Here is a 26,937-nt window from a genome sequence, read left to right as displayed (position 1 = left end):
ATAAGATATCATTTTGGACATTTGCATTATGTATGTATTATGTATGCATATGCATATTTGTGCATTATATGTATACATATGCATTATATATATTTCTCTTGAAGGATACAAACAACAACAACAAACTGGTTAAAATGCTTGTCTCTAGGAGAACAACCAGAGGGTTGGGAGACAGGGGTAGAAGGTAGACTTAATTTTCATGGTATACATTTTTTTGGTCATTTTTAAAACTATATAAATAAATAAATTATTTAAAAATAAATGAAAGCATTAAGGATTACCCTGCTGGGCTGCTTGTTCCTTTTCTGGTGACTTTTCAGTCACTGAAAGCCCATATTTACTTATGGGCTCTATTGTCAGCCACTGGGGATGCTAAGGAGGGTCTTCCTGCTTTAGGTAGGAGCTTTGACCTGGAATCTGACAATTCTAAATTTCATCAACTCTTCCCAAGAAGCATCCAACCTTTTCCGGTCATCTTCCTGTTAGATCTTCAGTGGCAACTGATATTTTGTTCATATACGTGTTGTCTAGTCTTTCTTATACGTCATCTACAGGACTGCCAGTGTCAATTTCCTCAAACAAAGATCACACCACTGCTCTGCTTAGAAGCATCTGCTGCTCCTCTCAGCTTACAAGTCCCTCAGGCTGCAACATAAGACCTTTTAGAACTGGAAATGAAATGGAAAGACAGGTTGGCGTCCCATGCCATTTCCTCCTATTCACCTCCTGCCAGGCTTAAAGCAAAAGTAAGCATCTCACTGTTTCTCAAATACGTGTCTTCCAAAATTTTATACTTTATATATACTACATCTCTCCATTTGACAAAACTTTATTTTACTATCCATTAGATGAACTCATACCACACCCCAAAGCCCTGTTTAAATATCATGTCCTCTGTGCAATCTATACTTCTTCCTCATATGGTTGCTGTTCAGTCCCCTCTGCTCCCCTAGCACTGGAGTTATAGTACTATTAGGTCATTTATCATAATACAGTCTAATTTTTCTGTTTAAGGGTCTGATCTCAACTAGACATTGAGCTTCTTGAGGACAGGGCCCAAGGCTTATATATCAGAGTAGTGCTTAGCACAGTACCAGAAACATGAATGTTTATTTCTCCCCCATATTTCTATGTGAAAGTAGGTACATAATACGTACACACACACACACACACACACACACACACACACACACATTTCTTGAATGAAAATGTGAATGAGTTCCAATGTCATATAGTTGGAAGGCAAGGAAGAAATAGAAATACAGTTTGAGCCACAAGCATCTCCAATATCTTACCATCCTGGAATGTGTCATTAATTGCAATGACAGCCTGGAAGGGTTTGGTCAGTTCGGCCCCTTGTGCTGAGCTGAGAAAAACCACAAACGTCTCCAGCCCTTCAATTACTGGATACTGAGTGTCATCTAAGATAGTCAAGGTGCAGTACTAGAAGAAAAATCAAGATGTTAGTTGCGGTGATCATTTTGCAATACAAACACTGAATCATTATGTTGTACACCTGAAACGAATATGTTATATGTCAATTATATCTCGATTTTTAAGAATAATATGAATATAAGAGGAAGAAAAATCAAAGTAAACCTTACAGAATGTCCAACATACCCATTTGCCTTCGGGAGAATAGGACAGAGGTGATAACTTGCTTTCTCTGGTGGTCTTACAGTAAGTCTTCTTAATCCATAAAATGATAATCTCTTTATTACAAACCCTTAGGTGTTTTGTCTCTAGATATTTACATCAACAGAGTGCAGTTCCTACTCTAAATCTGTCACTTGGAGAGTTTGTAGAAGATCTCTCCGGGTCTATTCTCTTGTTTGCATGTTTGTGTTTGTGAAGAAAGGGAAGACAGTCATAAGGCAAGTGTGGTTTAGAGTCCTCCATAGAGTTTGGGGAGCAGAACAGAGACAACATTAACAGGCCCACCTGGCCTTTGACTGCTCTATCCTCACCTGCTCGGTGACACCTGGCCCAAACTCCACCTTCCTAGAGCTGGGGACATAGTCAACTCCTGGAGTGGCAGAAGCTGGGTCTGAGGGCCGTGTTGCACACCAAACAGATGTGAAGGTAGAAAGGTCAGTTCCATGACGGATAACTGGAATCTTCAGTGTACCTAAATGGAGATCCATAGAGATGTCAATGGTCAGTGTTGGGCCAGAAGTCAATGGGGTTTCAGAACAATGCTCTCCCTCATAGCAGTAGCAACTCTACCCTGTGAGCTTGTCTAATCCAACTTCAGTGATGCTCCTGTGTTCCCTCTGAGGAAGGCTGTGAAGTGTCACCACCCCTGTTTTTACTGACACTAAGATCAAGAGCAGACCTGGACGAGGGCTTCATGGAGGTAGTACTGGAGAGACAGCCCTTAGGGGAAAATGATTTTGTGGTTTCATGAAAGACACCGTTCACAGGAGAAAAACAAAGTGGAGAGGGCCCATCGATAAACATCTCAAGCCTATTTTGGGAGAAGAAACTCAGAGACTAGAGCCTCAGGGATGAGCTAGAAAGTAGTCAATTAATAGAGAACCAGCTAGGGGACTCTATGGGGCCTGAAGCTGAATGTTCCTAATTAAATGTTCCTAACTGGGTTGATTTCTCTATTTTATCTGAGTGGTGCACACATCATTACTTAAACCATATGTGCTGTTGTTTATCTTAGGAATGAAGCTCATCTTCTGGCCCACTATAACATCACACTTTGTAGTGTCCTAATGATATACATGTGGATTTTTAGCTATTTTCACAACCAAGGTCAGAAAAAAGCTACATAAAAATCCCATCGATCCTATTTTTTTAGTCAATAAGCTGCGAGCTGACAAGTAGTCATGGCTGAGCATTTGGTGTAGAGGAGAGGAAACATGGTACAGAAAAGGTCTAGGTTCTAATCCCAGCTCTGCCATATTAGCTACTGATCTTTGATGCTTTATTTTACCTTTCTGAGCCTCCATTTGCTCTTCTATCTAATGTTCTCTTTTCTACAGAAGATTAAATGAGAATGCATGGAATGCAGATGGCATAGTGCCTGGCATTCAGTAAGTGCTCAAACATATGAGTTCCCATGATCCCTCAGAATATCACCTTCAGAGAGGTGAATGGCCATGACCAGGTGGGTCAAATCAGTGGAGCTCAGCACAGCTGCTGCTCCTTCTGGCAGTATGTCTGCTAGCAGCATGCAGAAGACTTTGAGAGCTTTGTGGAGCCAAAAGAGGGAAGGAGCCTGGGTGGAAGAAATCTGCCCACTGACTGCTTTGGGGTGTTATATGAATGAGAAAGTTCCATTGGTTAGGACACTGAAACTTTGGAATTTATTTGTTCTGGCAGCTAGCATTATGCTAAATAACTTACCTCCATCCTCAACAGATCACATTTCTCGACTTCAGAGGCCAAAATGCTTAGCAGCATGCCCTCCCTCCAGACCACAGAGATCAACCAAAGAAGCTCTAAGCCTATCCCTCCCTGCCATCAGTAACCAGGGCAAGAAAAGTGGATGGAATTCTCTATTCTTCATTACCTTCCATTCTTGGTCTTAATTCCTATTATTATATGTCTCCAACCAACAACGGTGTCACTGAGGAATGGCATTCTCAAATGTCTTAAGGACATTCTGGAAACTAAGAGGAAAGTGTTCAAGAAAGGGATCGGGATATGGGTGATGGAATCCCAGAGATGCTCTCTATTACCTGCATCCTCGCTGACAGTGAAAGCCGTATTGCCCAGGGACACAGTGGAGGCGTCATTGGGACCACTGATGAGCACCTTGGCCGATGCCACCCTTCCGATGCGGGCATTGTCTGAAGCATCTGCCAGGACAATCTCAAACTCTTCTTCTTCTTCATACTCACTGTCATCAATGAGCATGACATCACAGGTGGACATGGTGACACCAGGTCCAAATATCACACGACTGTCAGGAGACATCCCTCTAGATTTAAAATCAGAGCCCGATTCTAGAGCATAGAGGCTACTTCCCATAGCTGACTTAGGCACTGTGTAGCAAATTGCAGATACAATGCTGCTTGAATCCCCTGAAATACAAATGGCAGGAAAATGAAAGCATCGGAGTGAGCACTTCTCAAATTTTAAAATCTCTGATAATTTGGTAGGTTTGGTTCCCTCTGACACATTCCATCACTACTTCTGTTCAAACTCTGACATGAAACCTTCCTGCATTGCAGCTTCTTAAGCCTGTGGTTTAAACCACTTGAGGATTTAATATACCCCAGATACTTCACCAAACAATTTAAAATGGATTTCCTATTCTGTGAATTTTGTGCTCTGTTAATTCACAAGACTCATTGCTCACCATCTAAGACCACAGCGGGTAGAAAGATAAGAGACATATTTGGTACTTTAAGTAGCAAAGTAATTGTGTCCCGAAGGTAGTGCTCTGAGCACAGTTCACCGCCTTTCTGAATAAACTTCTGCACTTTAATTCCCAGGGAGAAATCAGCTTGTTTAAAAAAAGAAAAACAAAACAAAATAAAACCTGCCTCTCTGTACAAATGACTTTACTTATTAGTGCTGCCACGTCCCTGGAAGACAGCCTGTTTTGGGCCTGGCTTGCTGGCCCAGGGCAATCAATGGGGCTTGCTTGTTTTCCAAGTGGCATCACCAAGGGTTTGAGCTATCTACAGTGTTTGTTATGCTAATACCCAGTCAGCAGATTCAATAAAAAAACCTGACATCATCACTTAGAGTCATGTTGGGGCTCTGAATGGGGATTTAATTTCTGTGAGTTTTAAAGTTTCAATATTGCACAATCACAAATGCATATGATCTTTGTTTTGTTTTCAGTCCCTCAAGCATTGCCCTTTATTTCTCACACATGGTTTATTTCTCATCTGAGCTCTATACATGACACTCACGTAGGAAAATCTTTAAATATATTTCTGTCTTCCCAAACTAAGATGAGAAGCCAGTTCTTATAAACTTCCCTCGTTGACCAAGGCTACTAAATATTTTATAGATTGGGTGATTGATTAAGAATCCTAAATTCATGAATAATTTGCAAGACCAAATATAACCAGTCTTCCAGTCCTGTTAAGAATAAATGGGAGCACTAACAACTTGAACTAAGAAGAGAAGTCTTCTGATAGTACTCACTACAGGTGGGATCATTATTAGGGTTGTTCTGGGAATTTAAATGAGCTAATACATGTAAAGCACTTACACACAGAAGTTAATATGGTACATGAGCACTTGGCACATAAAAAGGACTAGAAAAATGCTAGCTATTGTTATAGCTCCTTGTCACCTTTGGCACCAACAGACCTTTTCTTTCAATAGGTGCGAATAGAAAACCAGCGCTCTCGTTGACCCGGTAGGTCTTCTTATCAAACTCTAATGTGGGCTCGTCCTCAGTGTCATTGATAATGACCTTCGCCTGGGTGAACTCCCCTAATAGGGCATATGCTGGCATGCTGAGCTCCACGGTGAAACTCTCAACGTTCTCAAACACATCATCATCATTGATGACAATGGTGCAGGACTTGGTGTCCTCTCGCTCATCAAACTGCACCTGTCACAAAGCAAACAACAAGGAGTTCTGCTGTGCCTCGGATTCCCCGACTCGCTCCCCCAGAGCATCATGGGAAAAGAGGACCCAAGTCTAGTGGGCAGAGCACTGAATGAAATCGCTGTTTCTTCCACCCCAACTTCCTGCTGTTATCACCTGGAACACATGGCTACCTCTTCCTATTCTTCATCTACACATTGGAGCTGACTTACCGCATAGGGACGTGGAGGGCAAAGACATCTTCTACTAGTTGGTGACTGTAGAAAAACATGTTGGTATCTATTTATATCTTGTTTTATTAATTCATTTGGGATAGCAAGTGTCATTTGGTTACTCGGTTCCCCTTCTATTTCTGGCAAGTTTACCTGGAAAGATCTTTGAACTTGGAGTGTGAAATTCTGGCCTTAAGCTGGGTTAGTCTATGAATCTTTACAAATGTCAGATTCCTCATCAGTTAAATAATAATTTCACATACTAATTTCACATATTTACTGGGAGGACTATAAGACACATGTATAACGAAAGCACTAAGTATATTTTAGAGCACTGAACAAATGTTAGACTTCATCCTTATTATCATTACCATATTGGTCACACAATCAAAATTGACACAGAATCTCAGCGTACTGAATAATGGAGTTTGAAGCCACAGAAAGGTATATTATGAACAAGCCAGACTGAATTTTAACTTTATATTTAACTAAATCCTTTGCCATTAAGCTGGGCTAGATCTACAATGTAAATGAATTAGCCTGTTACAAAACAGAGACATTATTCTATATTCACACAACTGTGAACTTATAGGGATTTATTCTGGTTTTACTGTGTCTTAAAAAAAAAAGATAATGATAAAACCTTGAAAAGGAACCAGGGTTATGGATTTATCCAAAACTAAAAGGATAGGAAATAGGCCTGGACTGCACTTCGTGTAAAATGAGATAGCTAAAATGTGTAAAATAGTCATAAACCTCTAGGGACACACAAATCTGAAAAATACGTGATTTTCATCAGCAGAAAATTATTATTCCATATCTAATCAACTAATCAAGTTACATTTCACCAAGTTCCACATTTTAAAATACTCCCAACTAAATGAAACACCCTTAGATCTCTATTTAGTTCTAGAACTCACTGCCTTTTGCCTTTTTTTTTTTTTTTTTTAAGATTTTATTTATTTGACAGAGAGAGACACAGCGAGAGAGGCAACACAAGCAGAGGGAGTGGGAGAGGGAGAGGCAGGCTTCCTGCTGACCAGGGAGCCCGATGCGGGGCTCAATCCCAGGACCCTGGGATCATGACCTGAGCCGAAGGCAGACGCTTAACAACTGAGCCACCCAGGTGCCCTGCCTTTTGTCTTTCCTTGACAAACACAAGTACATGCTATTTCTTAGTATTTTGCTAAAAGACTCCTTGGCTTATCTGTTCTTTTCTAATTCCTCATTTAAATTTGACCTCAGTCCAGCTGAAACACCTCAAAGAGACAGCCCGCTCCTCTTTACAGAGATCTATGATGTCATAAGAAGCGTGAAATTACTTTGCAAAAACACTGAAGAATTACCTAGTAAGTGCCAGGTATTGTGCCATACGTAAAAGATGACAAATATGGGGGATCCTGCCATAAGGGAGTTTACTGTTTAAGTCCTCTTCCTTTCTTACTCTCTCCTCTCTGTCTGCTTCATTCCCACCCCGGTGCCGGTTACCACCTCTGTGGTAGCGACCTGCGCAGACCCTCCACACGAGCTGCTCTCTGCCTTCCCTGCTGGTCCTCTCACAGTCTCAGGCACCTCATGCTTGGCCTGTCCAAAGCACAGTCAAGACCACCCTCTCTCCAAACCTGATCCTGTGATGGCAAGGGGCATTACCATCCATCTCCTGCTTCTGCCCACTATCTAATCTGCTGTGAAATCATATCAATTTTTACTCATCTGTCAATCCACCCACTTGTCTCCACCTCTGTTTCATAACTGAAACTCACGCTCCCATCATTTCTCACCCAGCCTATTCCACGAGCTTCCCAATCATCCCCCACACTCCCTCTTCCCATCCTTCAGTTAGAGAAAGTGAGGGGGGAAAAGGGCTTGGATCCTAAAAGCCCCGTGTAGAACATGATGCCTTGGAGAGCTTTTTTGGTCATGGAGCAAAATGCAAAGACTGAGAAGCCAGACAACTTCAACTTTTGCAGTTGAAACTTCCACGAGGAGTGGATGGACTGGGAAGAACTAAGACCTGTGGGAAGGGAACGCAGGAAAATCACTTGAGGAAGGGCGCCAATGGAAAGAGAGGGGGGATAAAAATTAGGGGGAAGGTGCCACACTTGCCAACCACCACAGGGCAGCCCTGGCTGGCGCCTGCTGGCGATCAGCAATCAGAGGCCCCCTTGCCCACCTACCTGGCCAGCATACTCCACGTAGTCCTGCTGTCCGGGTTGGGAGCTGACCCTGGAGCTGGAGCTGGCGGTGCCTTGCTCGGTGCGACACAGGACGATGGCATACTGGTTCAGGTTCCCACTCCTCTGCACTGTGACGCTAACAGACCCTGCTTTCTCACTGACATTGTAGCTAGAAGCACACAAAAAGGCGGCGTCTGAAAATCTGAGCTGGGGCTATGAAGAATCCACTTGTTTAATGCCTGTCTCTTCTGGTTGATTATGGTGTCAGGCAGCTCAGAGATTAGGAAGTTTGGCTTCTTTGAGAAGCCAGGTTATAAACTGAGGAACTGTGTTCACCTGGGACAGTCACAGCACCAAGGGACCAAGGAGGATGTGGATGCAGAATGGTATCTGCCCCATTTTCAGAGCGAGTTGAAAGGCATTCAGAAGATGGGCAGCACGTAGGAGCTATACACTTTATATTTCAAAACACAGAGAAATGACAATCTCTCCCTAGTGTGGTAGAGTAACTAGAACAGTGGGTTCTTAGGAAAGAAAGCTGCTTGGGAGGGAAATAATGACTTAGCGCAGGTGGGAACTGACTGGACCAGATCTCCAGGAAGTGTGCCAAGGAGCCACGGTGGTGGCAGAGATAAGAAAATAAGAATGGGGACTAGGAAACAGAGGTGTTTAGACAAATGGAGCATTGTGACATTGGGGAGTGACGAGGTGATATAGACTGAACGTTGTCCCCCCAAATTCATATGTTGAAATCCTACCCCCAATGTGCTGATATTTGGGAGGTGATTAGGTCATGAAGGTGGAGCCCTCACGAATGGGATTGGTGCCCTTATACAAGAGGTCCCACAGAGCTCCCTGGTCCTTCCACCATGTGAAGACACAGGGAGAAGACAACTGCCTCTGAACCAGGAAGAGGCTCCCCACTAGACACCGAATCTGTCGGCACCTTGATCTAGGACTTCCCAGCCTCCAGGACCGTGAGGAATAAATTTCTGTTGTTTATAAGCCATCTAGTCTGTGGCATTCTGTTAGCACGCTCAAACAGACTAAGGCATAAGGTTAACTTAGCTTGCTGCTACAAATTTGTATTGCTTTAATAGCACATGGCAAACTACCCATGTGCTATTAATTCACAAGTATCTAGGTTTAGAAAATCCATGAGTGAGTGGGGCCTGAGCTGGGCCTTGTTTTTCATCACTGAGGATGAGTATTGGGCTGGGGCTTATGTCTTGTTGCTGTGAGGGTGGCCAGAGAAGTGCCTCTGACAGGTTAGGGACACTGTACTATTCAGCCCATTAAAAGTTGGAGGGTTGTCCAGAAAAACTGATTGGATTTAGGACATTTATTTCATTTTTAAGAAGATACAAACAAGAGGGAAATAACAGCAAAACATACATATATATATATGTTTTATATTATATATATACATAATATATATTGATTATTATACACACACACACACACACACACACACTGATTGTAATAGTCCACTAAATTATCTAAGAGTGGAACAGTCCAGGTCTGGGGCACAAGAAATCAAGTTTGTATGTTATCCCCCACCTCCATTTCAATTTTTGTTTGAATTATCATGAAATTGGTTTCTTAGAATAGTGAGTCTCTGAAAGGTAGACTTAAAGAATTATTCCCCCCCCCAAATTATAATCCTAGTTATAACGTGACCTATAAAATCAACACTGTGCTTGCCTACCTTTACCAAAACTGGCGCTTGTTTGCCTCTAAAACCCCCAAAAGACTACAAAAGCACCTTAAAGAGTGTCTATATTAAGCTATGAATTTGTCCCCAAGCACATATAATCCCATGAACATGAAAGGAGCCAGGGGAGAATGTAAGCCTGAGAACAGAATGTAGAGGGTAAGGCGAAGTTGCTATTATTATGGGAGAGTGATTATTTTCAGCCAGTATTGAATGTGTATTTTGTTTCTTATCAGTTCAACTGGATTATCTTCTAAAACTTGAGGGTGGAATCAAAAATGGAAATGCAGTAAAGCACAATGGTTAAAATCATTGAGTTTCGATCCTAGTTTTACTGCGTATTAGCTATGTGACTTTTGGTAAATTAGTTGACCTCTTTTTGTCTCCATTGCTTTGTTCTTGTGGGAACAACAATAGGACTCATCCCACAATTGCAAGTATTAAACAAGATGATGTATGTCAAGTGCCTGGTACACATAGTATTAAAAAATATTTGGTGACATTATTATTTTCATTATTGTTACCCCCCCACCACCATAATCAGATGACTAGAGTTGACCCCCAGGTACTTCAATCTGACCTCCTCTGCTTGCCTGATTCACTTCTCCAGAATGAACACCAATGACCCTTGTACCTTGTATATTTAAAGCTGATGAGGGACCACTGGACATGGAAGACATTGTCGCTGACCACATTGGGTTTACTGTCTTTCACCAGAAACTGAAAACTATCCATCATCTCACGGATCTTCTCCTCGCGTAACACGTAACGAATCAATCCCAAGTTCACATCCTCTGTGAGAAAAAACACATTGTGAATTAACCCAAGGATGTAAAGACAGCCTTGTAGATTCTACGCCAACATACCTAGTTTATTCTTCTAATGGGTTGTAGATAGAACTTAATTTCCCAAGAACAAAAAGGGATAGCAGTCTTAAAAATAAATGTGTCTGCCAGATTTTACAATATAATCCTCTAACTGTGTGACAAAGAGCTGTCTTTACGCCCAGGAAATACCCTGAAGCTGTTGTAAAACGAGAATCCCAGGGTCTTGGCAAAAAAGAACTTTAACGAATCTCTCTGGAATATCAAAGGCACATCTGAGAGCTGATAAAGAGTCTTTGACTCCACCCTCTGTGTACACATGTGCACACTCACCCCCACTTCCTTCTTAAATAAGGTTCTTCGGAAGGTATGTGCTATGAAGATTGAGAACAGGGAGACAAGGTGAATCCGGTGCATGAGTTGTAAGGGGCAGCTTTTGCAATGACGGTCCATCCTCGAAAGAAGTCAAGAAGAGTCTGACATGCGTATAAGACTACTAAAATACAAAATGGTCTGCTTGATGTGATTCAAAATAGGAAAATATTTCTGTTGAGCAACATACCCCTGTTGATTTTCATTTCTTTGCTAAAGACTTAAGAAACAATCCATAACCCTAGAGAACAAAAATAAGTCATACAGGATCACAGATATTTCACAGACTATGGTGGTTGTTTTTGTTTTTTGCTTTGAAAGAAAACCAACCACGTTGCACACCTGAAACTAATGTAACATTGTGTGTCAACTATGCTTCAATTAAAAAAAAAAAAGAAGAAAACCAATCAATATCATGTGACCCTTCCACTAAATCTTGCCAAAACCTACAGCAATCTAGGAGCTGAGCAAGCATGGTATAGACAAAAAAATTTTTTTGCCGTAATTGAGAGTACTAGGAAAAGGAAATCAGAGAAGTAAAATGGCAGCGTTGGATGGCTAGACACTAAAGGACCTATTTGCAAATAAGTGACTTGGGGGTAAGTAGCTAGAAGTGGTTGTAAGAAAGATCAGGGAGGTAGGGAAAGTTAGAACCGATTTCTCCCATCTCTTGGTTCCCCGAGTCCCACCCTGTGTGAAAGTGACAGCAGCTCTGCCAGGCTGTAGCTTGTTCTCCACGTGGCCATGCTTGGGGCCCGCTGTTATCTCATAGACAAGATGCAGGTCCTCTGTGTCTGGGTCCATGGTCAGCAGTTCCTTCTTGGTGATCAAGTTGGTTGCCTGGAATAGAAACCCATTAAATTTAATTCCTGAGGTGGGAATAAAGCCAGACCAAGACCCTCTGACTCAGAATTAATTCAGTTCAACAATGATTTACTGAGTGCATTTACTGCATGGAGAAAACTGTCAGGATTGAAGAGGCTATGAGGATTGAAACCCTCCCAGCCTCTGTCCTTGAGGTGTTCTCACACTTTGTTGGGAAAGAAAGGCTTGTGAGCAGGGTAACTGTGGCAAGAGCTATAACGGGAAACACAAAAAGAGTACTGTATGCTTTTGGGGAGTGGGCGAGATTAATTCCATCTGGATCAGAGGAGGGATTTGCGGTGATGGGATTTGAGTTTGGCCTTTAAGGAAGGTTGGAACTTTGAAACAATAATAAAACACCAGGAAGATGGCCACTTTATACCTTATTGGAGTCAATCACAATTCTTGAAATTGAGTAAGATAAATATATGATAACACAATATTGCCCAAATATATTGGCTAAATTTTAAGTCACTCATTCATTCATTTAACAAATATTTAGTAAGAGTAAAGGTTTCAGTGAAAAGGGGGGGGGTGGTCAACAGTACTAAATATTAGTAGATCTAGTAAAATAAGGACATGTAAGTGACCTTTGGACTTGACAAAATAAAGGTCATTGCTGACTTTGATAAGAGTCATTGCAGTAGGATAAGAGTGGGAAGTAGAAAACCAACTGGAGAGTGTCGAGAAGAGAATGGGATAGTTCTGAATATGGGGATAAAAATCAAACAAGGGATGAGAGGAAGCTGTACTAATTTTAAAAATTCCAGCCAGTTCTGTAGAAAACTACAGCACAGCAGCTACACATACAGCCACCTAAAGCAGCTCCATGGAGATGAGAAAATCCACATCCCAGGGGGAATACCACACACGAAAGAAAAATCAGCTCCTGAACTAAAGAAGCACGTGTATTTGGGTGAGGATGAGGATTTAATGCTTGATAGGTCACCAGGAAAGCATCGTGGCATATCTTAAAATGACCAAATTGGGATTTAGAAGGAGAAAGGAATTTCTAAAATAGAAGTCCTCTGATGATACTCACCTACAAAATACTCACTTCGTTCCCATCTATGGCATATTCCAGATATTTCCCGAAACCCATCCTTCCCTTTTTCTAGTTAACAAACTTCTAGCTCAGCCAGCTACAGACTCAATTCCCACCCTCTCAGATGCAACAGATGGAACCATACAACCAATTCTTGCCAAAATAATATGAGTGCTAGCGATGTGTTTCTTGCTGTATCACTTGCTTAAAATGAAGTTCCTTGCCCTCTACTTCTCCGTTTTCTTTTTCCCATGGGCTAGAATATCGACGAATAGCTGAGGAGTTTTGGCTATACTGCCAACAGCAACAACCCAGTGATGTCAGGATAATAAGACAGAGGAATCTGCATCTCTGAAAGGTCATGGAGAGCCCTGGACTGCCCACTTACCGCCACCTCATATGTGAGAGAAAAAATAAGCTTCTATCTTGTTTGAGCTTCTGTATTTTGGGGGTCATTCCGTAAGAACATCTTAAATACATGATCCTAACCAAACTCATGGAGCTTGCCAATCTTGGGAAAATCAGCTCCCTTAGGGAGGGATAAACGTGAGTCAAACTGGACTTCTTTCCCCACATGGTCACGAATAAGGACATAGCCCACGTTGGTTCATGTGAATGTGGCAGATGGAAAGGCCTTACCTTGCCATCCATGTACTCCAGCCACTGGAGCCCCAGGTTGGTAACAATTCTAGGGGTGCCATCATCTACTGGGAGGATGTCCACTTGGAAATGCTGAGGTGCTGCTGTCATAACCTGTGTGGGAAGCCAAAAGAGAAAAGTCATCATTCACAGATATCTGAAATATGTCAGGTCCTACGACCCACAAAGTTGGAACCCCTGAAATCTGTTGGCACTTCAGAATGGGCAACCGCGCCAGTCTCCGTTGCTTATCACCCTTGGCATGAGGCACAAAGAATGCCGATCGATAGAGCGGGGACAATATGAGAAGAAAAGCAAGGAACAAGTGGCACTTTTCTGCAATTTCACCTGCTATGGAAATTGACTTTTACACACCCATGCATTCCTTAATTGGGTTCAATTTTGTCCTGAGGCGAAACCACAAACAATATTTTCCTTTGAATAACTCTTGTTAAAATTTCAGGAGAGGTGGACTAAACTTATCATTCCTATGTTAATGTCAAAGTCTCCGGGTGGGATGCTGCCAGGTGTGAGAAGAAGTTTCATGGGAGGATATTTACATTTTTTTCTTTCCTTTTTTTTACAAGAGAACTGTCCATATGGGGAAGAGGGGCAGAGGAAATCAAGAGAGAATAAAAGCGTTTGTGGGAATAAGGAAAAGAATCTGGTCTATAATTTCATTCTCACGCATATACATGTACACACACGCACTCCACATACGTGGCGAGTCCGACCTAGAACCTGTGTTTCTGGGAGGATAAGGCATGCCAGCACGCAGGGCAGCAAGACGCTGGCTTTTCAAACTTCTGCAACTCTCCTAAATAATTTCCATTTCAAAAATAATACAGTCCCTCTGGAGACCTACCATGACCTTTTATGTTTATCAGAGAGGTAGCCCTCTTGCTGATTCATCCTGAAGTCTCTTTTCTCTTCTGAAAGTCAAATTAAGTGGGGGAGCAGCTACAGTTCAGAAGGGAAAAAAGAAAAACAATGATCTGCCAGGTGGTGACGCAGTGCAGACACCAAAATGGCGGGAAATCCCAAGAGCCGTCTCACTGACACCGGGGCCACCGGAGAATGACCTTCGCACAGACTGTCTTGAAAGGATGCAGAGGGATCTTTCTTCCAGGAAAGGAATTATTCCCAGTCATCATCAGAGCAGGAAAGGGCTCTGCAGGACTGAGGAGCCGACCCTCCATGAAATCCAGCAAGCTGTGGTCACGGTGCTCCATCACGCTGCTTCTGCTGAGTCAGACATGGATTTGCAAGTGCAGGCGGGTCCTCACACCCACCTTTCACCACAATTGCTGTTATTCCTGGGGAGGCTTAGAATCCTGCCCAAGACCCGGCTGAGGAAGGAAGGAGTGAGGAAAAATGGCAGGGTAGGGGATGGAAAGGCCATCTTCAAGTTTCTTCTAGACACCTGAACCTTAGAATCTCCATTCTCTCAGGGAAGTAAAGCTTGACAACTGCAGGACCTCAAGAGAAAAGCACCGTGACCTGTTCCACCAGCTGGTCCTAAAACGATGACAGTGACGATATTATAGCCACAGTTTGTTGGATGTTTCCTACGTTTCCTGTGTGAGGCACTGGGCCAAGTGCTTTATGTACATCATAAGGACAGATACCATCCCCATTTTACAAACATTTCAGCTAGTGAAAGCCAGAACTTAAATCAGTGTCTTTCAGATGCAAAAGCCATACCCTTAACCAAGTTGTTCTTCATGAGATTGAGAAACTCTGGCTGGCTGAGGGGACACATAGAAGAGAAAGACAATCTAGAATCATGAGATTAGCTACTAGAATTAGATGAAAGAAAGATGAAAGGAGTCAACTGTGGGCAAAAAGGAAAAGAGGAATAATGACAGACATAGTAACAATCACTATCACCCTTTATTGTGCCTGCTATTGGCCAACAATGTTCCCCATTTTATGTGGATTACCGCCTTTGATCCTTAGACTAACGGACGCTGGTGATTATTATCATATCCATTTTACAGATGAAAAGCTGAGGCTTCGAGAAGTTAACTAATTTGCCCAAGCCCAATTAGTGACAGAACGAAGACAATGCTATTCTTGGCTGAAAAATGCCATGTTCTGCTTCTGGACAGCCTCTGGCATACTTTTCTTCCCTCTCAACTGTCTGTGCCCCTCACCTCTTTTCCTCCTTCCTCAATGATGAAGAAGGGATTTGTCCCATCAGCCACGGTGAAGGTGAACCAGTCTCTGAGGGAGTTGCTGCCATCATGGCTGTAGCTAACCCGGTTCTGGTAGATGTCTTCCATGGTGAAGGTGGACGTGTGCCGGAAGTGCTGCCCGTTGGTGGTTCGCTCGATGGTGCCGTGGCGCGGGGGCTGCACAATGGTGAATGTGACAGATTCGGCCTGTCGAGGAGGTAAAAAGCAAGGGAAGAAGGGAAGTTTGCAACAGAAATCAGATTTGTTTTAAAAGATTTATTTATTTGTTTGAGGGGGGAGGGGCAGAGGGAGAGAATCTTCAAGCAGACTTCCCACTGAGCATGGAGCCCATCCCACAACCCATGTGAGCATGACCTGAGCTGAAACCAAGAGTCGGATGCTTAACCGACTGAGCCACCCAGATCTGGGAATGATGGGCAACAGGCAGGTGAGGTTAGCCAAACCTAAAGATGTTTATAAAATAAGAATTGCATTTTCTTTACAGATACCAAAAACAAAACTGAGAGAGAAACTATATTGGGTATTACAACTGAACTCCTGTGCTGGTGCCTTCTGGTGTCAGACTAAGACATTCAAATGTGTCTTTTAAGGGTCATAGGGGAAAACCTGAATTTTTAACCTCTACCAGGATGATAAGAGCCAGACCTTTTAAAACTATTCATTTCCTTTCTAACCTTTTCCCCCATTTCTCCAAAATTCTCATATAGAGAACCCCATATGGATCAGAACAGAAGCTAATTTCCCATTTCTAATCACAGCTTCTAGGGTGACACACATAGAAGGAAAAATAAAGATGTAGAAAACCCTGCTCAACACTTCCCAGTGATTTCCCACGAACTTCGAATAAAATGCAAAGGCCTGACCTAGGCCGACAAGGCCCGCTGTGACCTGGTCCCAGGGTTCCTCTCTGGCTGCATTCTTTTCTCCTGCTGCCTCACTGGGTCCCAGCCTCTTCACTTCTTGTAGTAACTCGAAGGTTCCAAGCGCACTTGACCACAGGGCATTTGCACTCCTGGTTCTTTTGCTCAGAAAGTGACTCTTTCAGAAAACTGCATCGCTTGCTCTTCCACTTCCTGATATCTCTGCTCAGATATCAGCTCCTCAGAGAAGACTTCCCTGACCACTCCCTCTAAAATAACATGCCCTCCAATCTCTATCTCCTTCATCTTGCTTTATTTTTTAATTCATAGCACTCATGATATCTGACATGATATACATTCTTTCTTATCTGTTCCCCTGACCAAAGGCTGAAAATTCCCCAAGGCTGGAACTTTGTTTTGTCCACAGCCCTGTCTTTACTATCTGGAGCAGAGACTGGCACTTATAGGTAATCAGTATTTTTGAGAATAAATGAAAGAATGAGTGCTGGCACAGGGAAGGGTATACATAGAACTAATGAACAAAGTTATGGTAGTCTTTATAAGAGCTAAGTCACGGCAGAATGTTGGCTACTTTAATCTGAAAGCATCATGAGAATAAGAGTTTAGTCTCTACATGCCCTGTTTTCCTAAATAAACTCTACTTCTTTGAGGACGCTCAAATTGCAATATTTAGTTGTCATTCAGAGAAGTCTGAATGAAGGAGGCAAATGATAGGAAAAATAAGTAGGTGCCCCAGACCCTTGTTCACTCTAATAAGGAAGAATGAAAAGATTGGCTAAAATGTCATCTAATTTTCTATGAATCAGGACAAAAAAAAATCAGCATATTAAGAGATTGTTACATGTAATCAGGGGAGAGAGTGGATATATTTAGTAGTTCAGAAAGGGGTGAAAAACAATTTGATTTCAAATATATTAGTTTCTTTTTTCCAGAAGGCACAGGATCTTCTGATTTTTAACCTTTCAAGAATGCTTGCCCTAACCTCACTACTCTGCCCTACCCTCGGGATACACAATCACGATGGGACGGATCAGCCTCTCATTCAGCCAGAGAACCCAGGGGAGTGCACTTACTTCTGTGTCTGCATCCACCGCCTTGAGCTCAAACTCTGTGATGGTCTTGCTCACACCCTCCTGCACCCGCATGCCCAGGTTCTGCACCACAGGCAGTGAATCGTCCACAGGGCGTATGGTGATGTGGAAAGTCTGGGTCACCTAAATGGCAGAAAGTGCAGGTGGGACACCTGTCCCCAGCACCCACCCAAGTAGAAGGCAGGTACTCTCTAATCTTCCTTTCACCCATTCCTAGCACGACTGACTGAACAGGAATCCAAAGTGGTTTCCCTTCAGCGACAGCCCCAGGGGCTGTCAGAGGCCACCACCATCCTTGGGTGACAGCAGGGGAAAGTGAAGCTTGCAGAGTTGCTTTTCACACTCCCTTCAAAGAAGACTGCTGGATCAGTACCCATTCACCGAGGGAAAGGAGTGTCTTGCCTACCTCACTGACTCCATCGGACAGCGTAAAGCTGAAGACATCAGAATGTTTCTCAGTGTCACTGGAGTGGATATACTGAATGTTTTGTGAAGTCAGGTCAGCCTGAGTAAAGGAACTAATCTGGATACCTACCAAAAGGGGAAGAGAGAACCAGAAAAATTATGTCAAAACGCTAGCCATACTTTTAATGCTAGAGAAATGCCATACTCTCACCAGAGTCCTTTGTATATCTCTCACAGCATTTACGTGCTGCTCTCTGAGACCTCGTGCTAGAGTCGTTTGTGTATTTTTTTCCCCACCACAGCATATGTTCTGTGGGAGCACATGTTAACTTAATTATCTAGCTTCTGCTATGTGCCAAGCCAACAGCAGGTGCTCAATAAATGTTCCTCTCCTTTCTCTGGGGGTTTATGTATGCAGGTCAAATCTGTAAAAGGTAGAGCCATTGCCTTAGTCTCCAAACTCCTCTTTCTTAGGTTTTATATTCCCCCATAGCCTCATAGTCCTTTCTGAAAACCTGTCCTAATTTTTAATATCGTGTGATGGTTTAGCTTTTGAACACTGGAGTCACAGGGCTTGGCTACACATAAGCTTTTCTCTGTGATTGGTGAGCCTGGCATCCATGATTTCATTTCATCTTCTTCAAGGTCCCTTTCAACTCTCTGGTCTACGATTTTCTAGCTTTTCATATACCACTTTAGCCAGGCTGACAGTTACAAAACCGCATGACTTTAGGGTTGGCGCAATCATTCTATCTCAACTCTTAAATGACCTAAAAAACCAGTAGCCTTTAATAACATGATATAGAGGAAACACATTAAATTTTTTTCAGACTTGTACTAAAAGTAAAAGAAAAAAAACAAACAACACAAAAAAACTAAGTGATTTTAGATAAGTCCAACGTATCCCACAAATGAGTAATATCTTATGTTTTTAAATGTCCCACAGCATTTAGCAGAACAGCCCAGAATTCTTGCTTCTATCTTAGGGCTTCTGTGTCTCATCCTCTGGTTCCAGCCAAGACTGAAACAAAACCACATCTTTTAGTCCCTCAGCACAAATTCCCTCTTTCAGATTCTGGGTGTTGAGGTATTAATCCATCGAATCTAGTCCTTTGGTTTGGTCCTGAAATTCATTTGCTGCTTCCTGGGATGTATTATTTATCATTGTTAATCCCGGCAAAACCAGTGTGCCTTTTCAGTAAAAAAACAGAAAATCTACTTTGACTGTTTTACATTTAACTGGGACATCAATATCTTTTTTTAAAAAAATTCAACCCACATGGTTTACATTTGTAACTCTCTTTATCATCTGAAATTTGTTACCTAGATACAACACCCTCCTGAATATTGGGGCATTATTTTTTTTTTTATGAGAAGGCATTTGATATTTCTGTGCTTGCTACATCAGCTGTTGACAGGCAAAAAATGTGGCCCCTGTCTTATCGCTTTGTCTTGTGGCTCTAGACAGAAATCCATACCATTCTTTAAAAACTTAATAACTTCAGACTGGCTGCGCTGAGAAATTTAAATCTCGTTCCCTGCTGTGAATCCATCCTCACAGCTCATGGGGAAATACTTGTCTGGATTCTCACAATCAACCAGTCACCTACTTCCCTGTCCCTTTATATGAGTCGTTACTCTGAGAGTGATTAAGAAAGGTGATAGATTTTTCCTTCTTGGAAAGAAAGGTCTGGAATTGATCTTTCCTTTTCTTAACATTTCTTATTGAGAGGAAACTGACATATAATAAATTGCACATATTTAAAGTGTACAATTTCATGAGCTTTGGCATATCCATGAAACCATCACCTTAATCAAAATAGGGAACGTGTCCATCACCCCCAAAGTTTCCTGACACTCTACAATCCTTCCATTCTTCCCTTTCTTGTCCCCTACCTTATCCCAAAGAAACAAATCAATTACTTTCTGTAACTATAGATTAGTTGGATTTTTTCTAATTTTTTTCATAATCAGAATTAGAGAGTATATACTATTTTATGCATAGTTTCTTTTGCTCAGCATAATTATTTTGAGATTTATCCATCTTGCAGCATGCATTAATAGTTTACTCTTTTTTATTGTTGAGTGGTATTCCACTGGATGGAGATATTGTAGTTTGTGTCTCCATTCACCTGTTGATGGACATTTAGGTTATTTCCAGTTTCGTGCTATTGTAAATAAGGCTGCTATGATCACTCATGCACAAGTCTTGGTATCGGCAGAAGTTTTTATTCCTGGGTAAATCTCTAAGAGTGGAATGGTGGGACTATATGTTAGGTACATGCTTAACTTTTTAGGAAACTGCCAAACTAAGTGGTATATTTATATTTTATAAATATAAAATATTTTTATATTTCCACTAGTAGCATATGAGAGCTCTAGGCTTGATCTTAATGAGCCCTTCCCAATTCAAACTAGCAAACATTGAGCACCTACCATGTGCAGAACACTCTTTTAGGTTTGCTTATACATATTGAGTTTTCCCTTTTAACAGTTCTGGGAGGTCAAGGTTGGCATATTACCTCCATTTTTCTAGATTATGACACGAATAAAATTAGAAAAGCAGTGTGACCTACCCAAGGTCTCACACAGCTAAGGCAGTGCTGGGGTGAAACTCAAGGTTTTCTAACTCCAAAGTTAATGCTTGCTAGGAATACTTTTTGTACAGCTCATCTAACCTTTGCAGGCTGGGCAAGGAGCCTCTTGGATTTTACTCTTATCCTTTAATTTTTTTTCAATATAAAAGTAATACATGTCTATTAAAGAAAATGTGAAAAACACAGAAATGTAGTAAAGAATCACAAAAGCCACTCATGGATCCACCCCTGAAATATCATCATTGTAATATTTTTAATTGAATCATTTCTTCTAGAATACGTGTTTTGGCTCTTGTATTTTTCTTGCCTGAAATACCGATTTTGATGGGGTATTTAATATGATCGCTTAAGTGATGTCCCTAACTTCGTGCCAGAGGTAACAAGGTGCATCTAGAACAGAAGCTTCAAGAGGACAAGGATTTGTGTTGTTTCTTCACTAGTGTGCACCTAAAATAGTGCCTGGCACACAGTAGGCACTCAAAACACGCTTGGTGAATGAAGTCAGTTCATCCACTATAAAAGCTACCTAAGAGGTCCTACCGAGCACAGATTTTCCATCTCTGTACACTTAAAAAAATATTCTAGCCTTTGCTAATTGGGTATCAGAAGACTTAAGCTACTCACCATCAAGGTGGTATTTCTAATAACATATCATCCCTACTGGCTGTCACAGCAGGTAGTTACTGTTTGAAATATTTTGAAGGAGTTTAATCCCATCGAAGGTGTTTTCTGTTACCAACCTGCTGGCTAAACTATGTATCTGGCCATATTACGGAGACCCACATTAACCCTGTCAGTTTTTCCAATTCCCCTGGAGGGCCAGCATGTTAGAGAAAGTTCAGTCCAGGTCAGGGAAGCGTACGCGAATAAAGCATCTTTGAAGAAATTGCTTTGTCTTAACAGGATGTAGGCAATTGCCTTGGCCTTCCCGCTTTCCGCAGCGCTGTGGGTGGCTCTAAGCACGTTGCCTGTGTCCCACCGCAGGCTCAGGCTGGGGGAGACCCTCAGCTTCTCTGCTCCAGCTTTTCTTCAAAGCCTCCTGTTAGGGAATGAATTGTGTCATCCCCACGCCCCCTCCCTAAATTCATATGCTGCAGTCCTAACCCTCAGTACCTCACAGTGTGACCTTATTTGGAAATAGGATCATTGCTTATGTAAGTGGTTAAGATGCAGTCATTAGAGGGGGCCCCAATCCAATCGGATTTATAAAAGGGGAGAATTTGTCACAGACATACACAGACAGGGAGTGCTCCACGTGGGCACAAAGATGGTCAACTTTACAAAGCCAAGGGGAGAGGCCCGGGACAGATTCTCCCTCACAGCCCTCAGCGGGAATCTCAACCCTGCTGACCCCATGATCTCTGACTTCCAGCCCCAGATCTGTGAGACAATACTCTGGTGTCACCATCCTGAGAGAGGCAGAGAGAAAGAGGAGACCAAGGAACACCTCTGCTAAAGCATCATCTCTGGAAGTTGTTCCTGACTCACTCCCACACCTCTCTCAGGCGGACCTTGCCATGCGGTGGCTCCCACCGTCCTGTCATGTTGCTGTCACGGCTACAGAAACACATTCACACGTGTTTGTTTGCATGTCTCCCACTTCTAGAACAAATCCTCTCCGGCAGCAGCTACTCAGTGAATGTTTGGTGAAGGTGAGAACCGGTGCTGTGCTGGAGATTGCTATACTGCTCCCCGACTTTAAAAAACACAACTTCTAAGTGTCAGCGAAGTAATTGGATGCCCAGTTAGGGTCTACCGTTCCCGGCCACCTCACAGCTTTGTCTGACTACCCTCTTGCCACGGGGATGTGATCAATAATTCACATGTGTTCTTCCAGTAATACTCCTAACGTAGCAAAGGACGTGGGCTCCCCTGGTCTTTGTCCCTTACCTCTGGCTGGGGAATGACAACAATTACAGTAGTCACCTTGGACCAGAGATGGGAGCCTCATATTGAGGCACTTTAGGCCATCCGGGCCACCTGCCTCTGGATTTTTCTGTGAGAGAAAATGAACTTCTTATTTAAGGCACTGAAGTTTGGGTCTCTTTGTTTCAGAGGCTTAGCTTCTATCCCAATAATATAACTCCTTACTCTGATTTCACAAGAAAAAGAGGGTCTTCAGGGTCCCTGACATGAGGTTGTGGTCCCTCAACCTTGAAAAGGGCCCATGCGGGGCCTAGACTCTCAAGCTACTCTCCCTAGAGGCAGCAGGCTCTGGTCTGTCTTCTGCACAGTTTGCATAGGCATATGGCTCCCTATATCTCCTCAGGGGAAGAAAATAGAATCATCACACCTTTCCTGTCTATCTAAAAAGAACAATCAATTATGATCCACTGACCAGGACAGACAGTATGAGACTGAGTCCACTTTAGAGTTAACCAGTGAGAGGAAATCTGCAAGCGCTGGTGGAGACTGATAATTCCAAGAGGCATCGGTCCCAAAATAGCTCAGTGCCTGCACCACAAGACAGTGGCCTCGAAGTCTGCTTGCTCTTTTTGGAAAGCACAGGCCAGCCTACCCCAGCTCCTGGTAGACCCATCCTCACCCACTGAGGCAAAGGGGTGAGGTGTGGGGGCTTTTCCCTGAGCTGCTCCAGCTGCCTTAGGAGAGGAATGCAAGATGTCAATGTGCATCTCCTCTGACGGGACACCTTTCACATCTAAAAAGAATCAAGCTCACGAAAATATTCTCAGCGCAGACAGGGAAGGTGAGAATTCTGGCAAAATGCTACAGAAAGGATACAGAATGGGGTTGGAGATGCAGGAAGGGCAGGAAGCCCTGTTCCGTTAGCAATGGGAAGAGGCCCCAAGAGTAAAGGGGAGGGGACTGGATCCTCAGATCTGGGCCACTGAGAGTTACTAGAAACAGGTGGCCTCAGAAAAACTGGGGGTGGGGTGGGGTGTGAGTCAGGTGAGTTAGGAAGTCAAGCCTGGTGGAAAAGGGCAGGTGAAGGGTAGTGTCCCAGGGAAGGAAAGTCCTCCCTCTATTTTTGGAGGGTGCTTTCCCAAGATAAGGGAGAAATGTGATCACCTACGAGTCTCCCTCAGCAGCACTGGCTTGGTCTTGGCAGCCAGAATTTAAGCCCAGTGAAGGCTGAGACTGTAAAAACAGAAAAGGAGTAATTGAAGCAGCCTCGCGCTGAACTCTTAACACAGCCCCCAGTCAAAGAAGAGTAAGGGCTGGGAACGACCAGCAGCTAGGCAGCTGCCAGTGCCTTGCCTGAGGCTCAGGGCTTTTAAAGCTCTGCATAGTGTGGATGCAGTTGCCCAACACAACAGCCAAGAGTCTGCCCTTTCATCTTCGGAGAGATACAATCAGCAAACTGACAGAATTCTGGCAGAAGCAATTAGCTCATGAATTAGTTATCAAATATCTCATACAGCCAAGGTCTTAGGAGTGCTGATCTGCATTCTTCCCCCAGGAACTTCAGGACAAAAGGGTAGGCCATTTGCTCCACTTGCATTAGGGATTTTGGCCAATCTCTCCATCGTTTCCCACACTCTCCCACCAAACGCTCACAACACTTCCCCCTCCGCCATCACCATCACCATGGTCTGCCTCTCTCACCAACTCTGCCAGACTACCCTCCACTTCTCGAAGCTCGCCTCCCCACGGACCTCCCTCTCATCCACCCTGCTCATTCACTGGTCTTGCTGTCTCTGGAATGGGATGTGCCAGGCTGACCCCACCCCAGGAGGTTAAACTCACCCATCCCTCTGTCTGGAAGGCCCTTTCCTATAACACCAGCATGGCTGGCTCCCTCAGCCCCCTAGACCGCTTGTCAAATGTCATTTTATAGCAGGGAGTTCTTCCCTCACCCCCTTGCTCTCTACCCTGGAATGCTCTTATTTCTCCCCTAAAATACTCATAACCACTGATAAACGATATATCGACTTGCTCACTTGCTTATGGTCTGACTCCCTGTATTAGAGAGTGAGTAGAATCTGGGTAAGTACATCCCCTGTTTTGTTATTCCCCTGGTTGGATGAATGAAGGATCTGGAACTTGAAATCCAAAGGAAGTGGGTGACGATCTAAATCTCCTGCAAACCATTGCTGCCTCCACGGTGTACGAAACAAAGACGACTCTACCTTTAGATCGCTCATTCAGCAAACGCCTCACATCCATTCAACTGCCAAGTTCTGTAGGTTCTCCCCCTGAAATCCCCCCCTCCCTCCCACTCTTCCACCAACTGTTGTTGATCGAGTACAGTTTACCAGGTGCCAGGCACATATCTCTTACATGGTTCTCATCTTCCTATTTCTACTACCCGCCCCTCTAGGGGAAGACTCACTACCTACTATTGGGCCAAACGTGAGACTTCGGACCCACTGTCACTGCCTCCTCTCGCTTTCTTTCTGTCCATCTGTTAGACACTAGACGAATGTCACTTTCCTTCCCTGCTCAGAACTCTGCAGTGACTCTCTATCGCCTATTGAATTACATAGGGATTGCTTATCCCAGCTTTGAAGACCCTCCATAAAATCTCAGTCTACCCATGAGCCGCATCTACTCCTATTTCAAATATATGCTTTAGCTAAACTGGCCCATTCATTATTTTTTGAATGTGCCCACATGCTATTCCCTTCTCTGAAAATAACACCATTTTTGTCTGTTCAAACTCTACCTTCTAAGCACACTTTTTTTAAAAAAAGATTTTATTTATTTGTCAGAGAAAGAGAGAGCACAAGCAGAGGGAGTGGCAGGCAGAGGGAGAAGCAGGCTCCTCACTGAGCAAGAAGCCCAATGTGGGACTCGATCCCAGGACCCTGGGATCATGACTGGAGCTGAAGGCAGACGCTTAACAGACTGAGCCACCCAGGTGCCCTCTCAGGGCACCTTTAAATGCCACCTCTATGCACCTTCCTACCCAATGCAGCCTCTCCCATTTTTGAACTTCTATGACACCAGGTTAATACAGTTCCTAAAATACCTGCCATATTCTTCCCTTAGGTATGGTTATATGCAAAGGTTCCTTATCTCGTCCAATAAAGCATACTAGAGGGTGAGGATGGGACCTCCTTTATCTGTTTTTGCTCCCTCAGCAGCAGCTCAACTAGAATCTTGCCCAATACACATGCTCACTTGTTATTTCCTGAATTACATTTTTAGGGCATCATACTGTGCCAGGTGCTCAGACTTTAGAACAGCAGGATGTAGTGTTGCCCTAAAGGAACTGACAATCTAGTTATGGAGACAAGACTGCTTACATAAATTGCAATTATTTGTTCAACTTTCAGCAAGGAATTACTGAGCATCTGCTGTGTGCCAAATTATGATGCAAGGTAGTATAGAACGGTCAAAACTAGTAATGCAAAAATAAATACTAACCAAGGCAGATTCTAGGTGTATGTGGCTTATTCCCAACACTTACTAAATCCCAACTTTTGGTCTGATGAAGCAGGAGATGACAGGCTTACCTGGGGATGCTGCATGTTCCAGGTGGCCCAGCTCGGGCTGTCTACTGATTGTATAGATCAACTCTGTAGGCTTACTCTCTTGGTCGGTGGCAGAGAGCTGCAGAGTGGTGATTTTCTCCACTGAGTTCTCATCCAAGACCAGCCCTTTGTTGGTGGTGATGACTGGTGGGGAATTGTCTTCTGAAAATATCAGAAATAGTGATTTGAAAATGGATCCTTTCAGCTGTCCAGGAGTAAGATCAGAATAATCCTTAGGCCTATCCCTCAGAGAGTGCCCTAAGGAGCCAGAGTTTCACACAACAGAGGAGACAGGATTCCAGATTCCCATGTAGCTCGGTAAAGGAAAGACCCCAGCCTCAAGGTAAGCACAGTGTACACTGTATAACCGCAGACCTGCTGGAATATTTTTAGAAACCCAATGCCCTCTTACCCAAAACATTGATGGAAAATGACTGCCCAATCAGCATGTTGCCTTCTCCATCAACCACATCGAATTTAAATGCAAAGCTCCCGCCAGATTCTCCTTTCCCGTGTCTGTATTCTACTTGGCCTGTAAAAAAGGACAAGATAATCAAGACTTGCTATTAGTGCTTTCTGCCCTTATTTCTGAAGTGGGAAGTGGGAATCTGATTGGTATTCACACCAATGAATCAATTAACACCTTCCTCACTTTGACATTGCTTTAGACATTTTAATCTAAAGCTTTCAATTCCTCTCTTTCCCTTCTCGCTATTGACTTCCTCATAATCAAAAACACTCTCATAATAAAATCATCCCAAGTAGCTCTGCTTATGGTTGAGGCTGAGCTTTTGTGAAAGACTCATAGGAAGTCTCATGAGCAACCACATGGAAAATGTGCAGCGATGGCACCCACATCACTGGCTATATACCCACGTCGCAGGGCCAGGGACACGGAGCTGCGGCCCATACTCTCCCAGAGCTCATCACTCCCATTTCCCAGTGCAGCTCTC

General features: G+C 43.2%; 1 protein-coding gene across 2 annotated transcripts in view; it reads right to left on the bottom strand.

Moving 5' to 3' along the window:
- The window catches only part of FRAS1 (Fraser extracellular matrix complex subunit 1), a 407,808-nt gene that overhangs the window by 50,887 nt on the left and 329,984 nt on the right, over nt 1-26,937 (bottom strand). For both annotated transcript variants that reach the window (XM_048211952.2, XM_026509896.4), the window contains 13 exons: nt 26,397-26,516; nt 25,967-26,146; nt 17,951-18,075; nt 17,527-17,667; nt 15,531-15,758; nt 13,375-13,488; nt 11,516-11,666; nt 10,265-10,424; nt 7,917-8,085; nt 5,284-5,530; nt 3,693-4,037; nt 1,968-2,128; nt 1,296-1,443 (listed from right to left, as the gene is read on the bottom strand). In XM_048211952.2, the coding sequence (XP_048067909.2) occupies nt 1,296-1,443; nt 1,968-2,128; nt 3,693-4,037; nt 5,284-5,530; nt 7,917-8,085; nt 10,265-10,424; nt 11,516-11,666; nt 13,375-13,488; nt 15,531-15,758; nt 17,527-17,667; nt 17,951-18,075; nt 25,967-26,146; nt 26,397-26,516 (2,289 nt within the window). The remainder of the gene's footprint in view (nt 1-1,295; nt 1,444-1,967; nt 2,129-3,692; nt 4,038-5,283; nt 5,531-7,916; nt 8,086-10,264; nt 10,425-11,515; nt 11,667-13,374; nt 13,489-15,530; nt 15,759-17,526; nt 17,668-17,950; nt 18,076-25,966; nt 26,147-26,396; nt 26,517-26,937) is intronic.

The sequence above is a fragment of the Ursus arctos genome, unplaced genomic scaffold (assembly GCF_023065955.2).
Source record: "Ursus arctos isolate Adak ecotype North America unplaced genomic scaffold, UrsArc2.0 scaffold_9, whole genome shotgun sequence".
Lineage (NCBI taxonomy): Eukaryota > Metazoa > Chordata > Mammalia > Carnivora > Ursidae > Ursus > Ursus arctos.
Note: the sequence above shows the minus strand (reverse complement) of the source record. Positions and strands in the feature narration are given on the sequence as shown.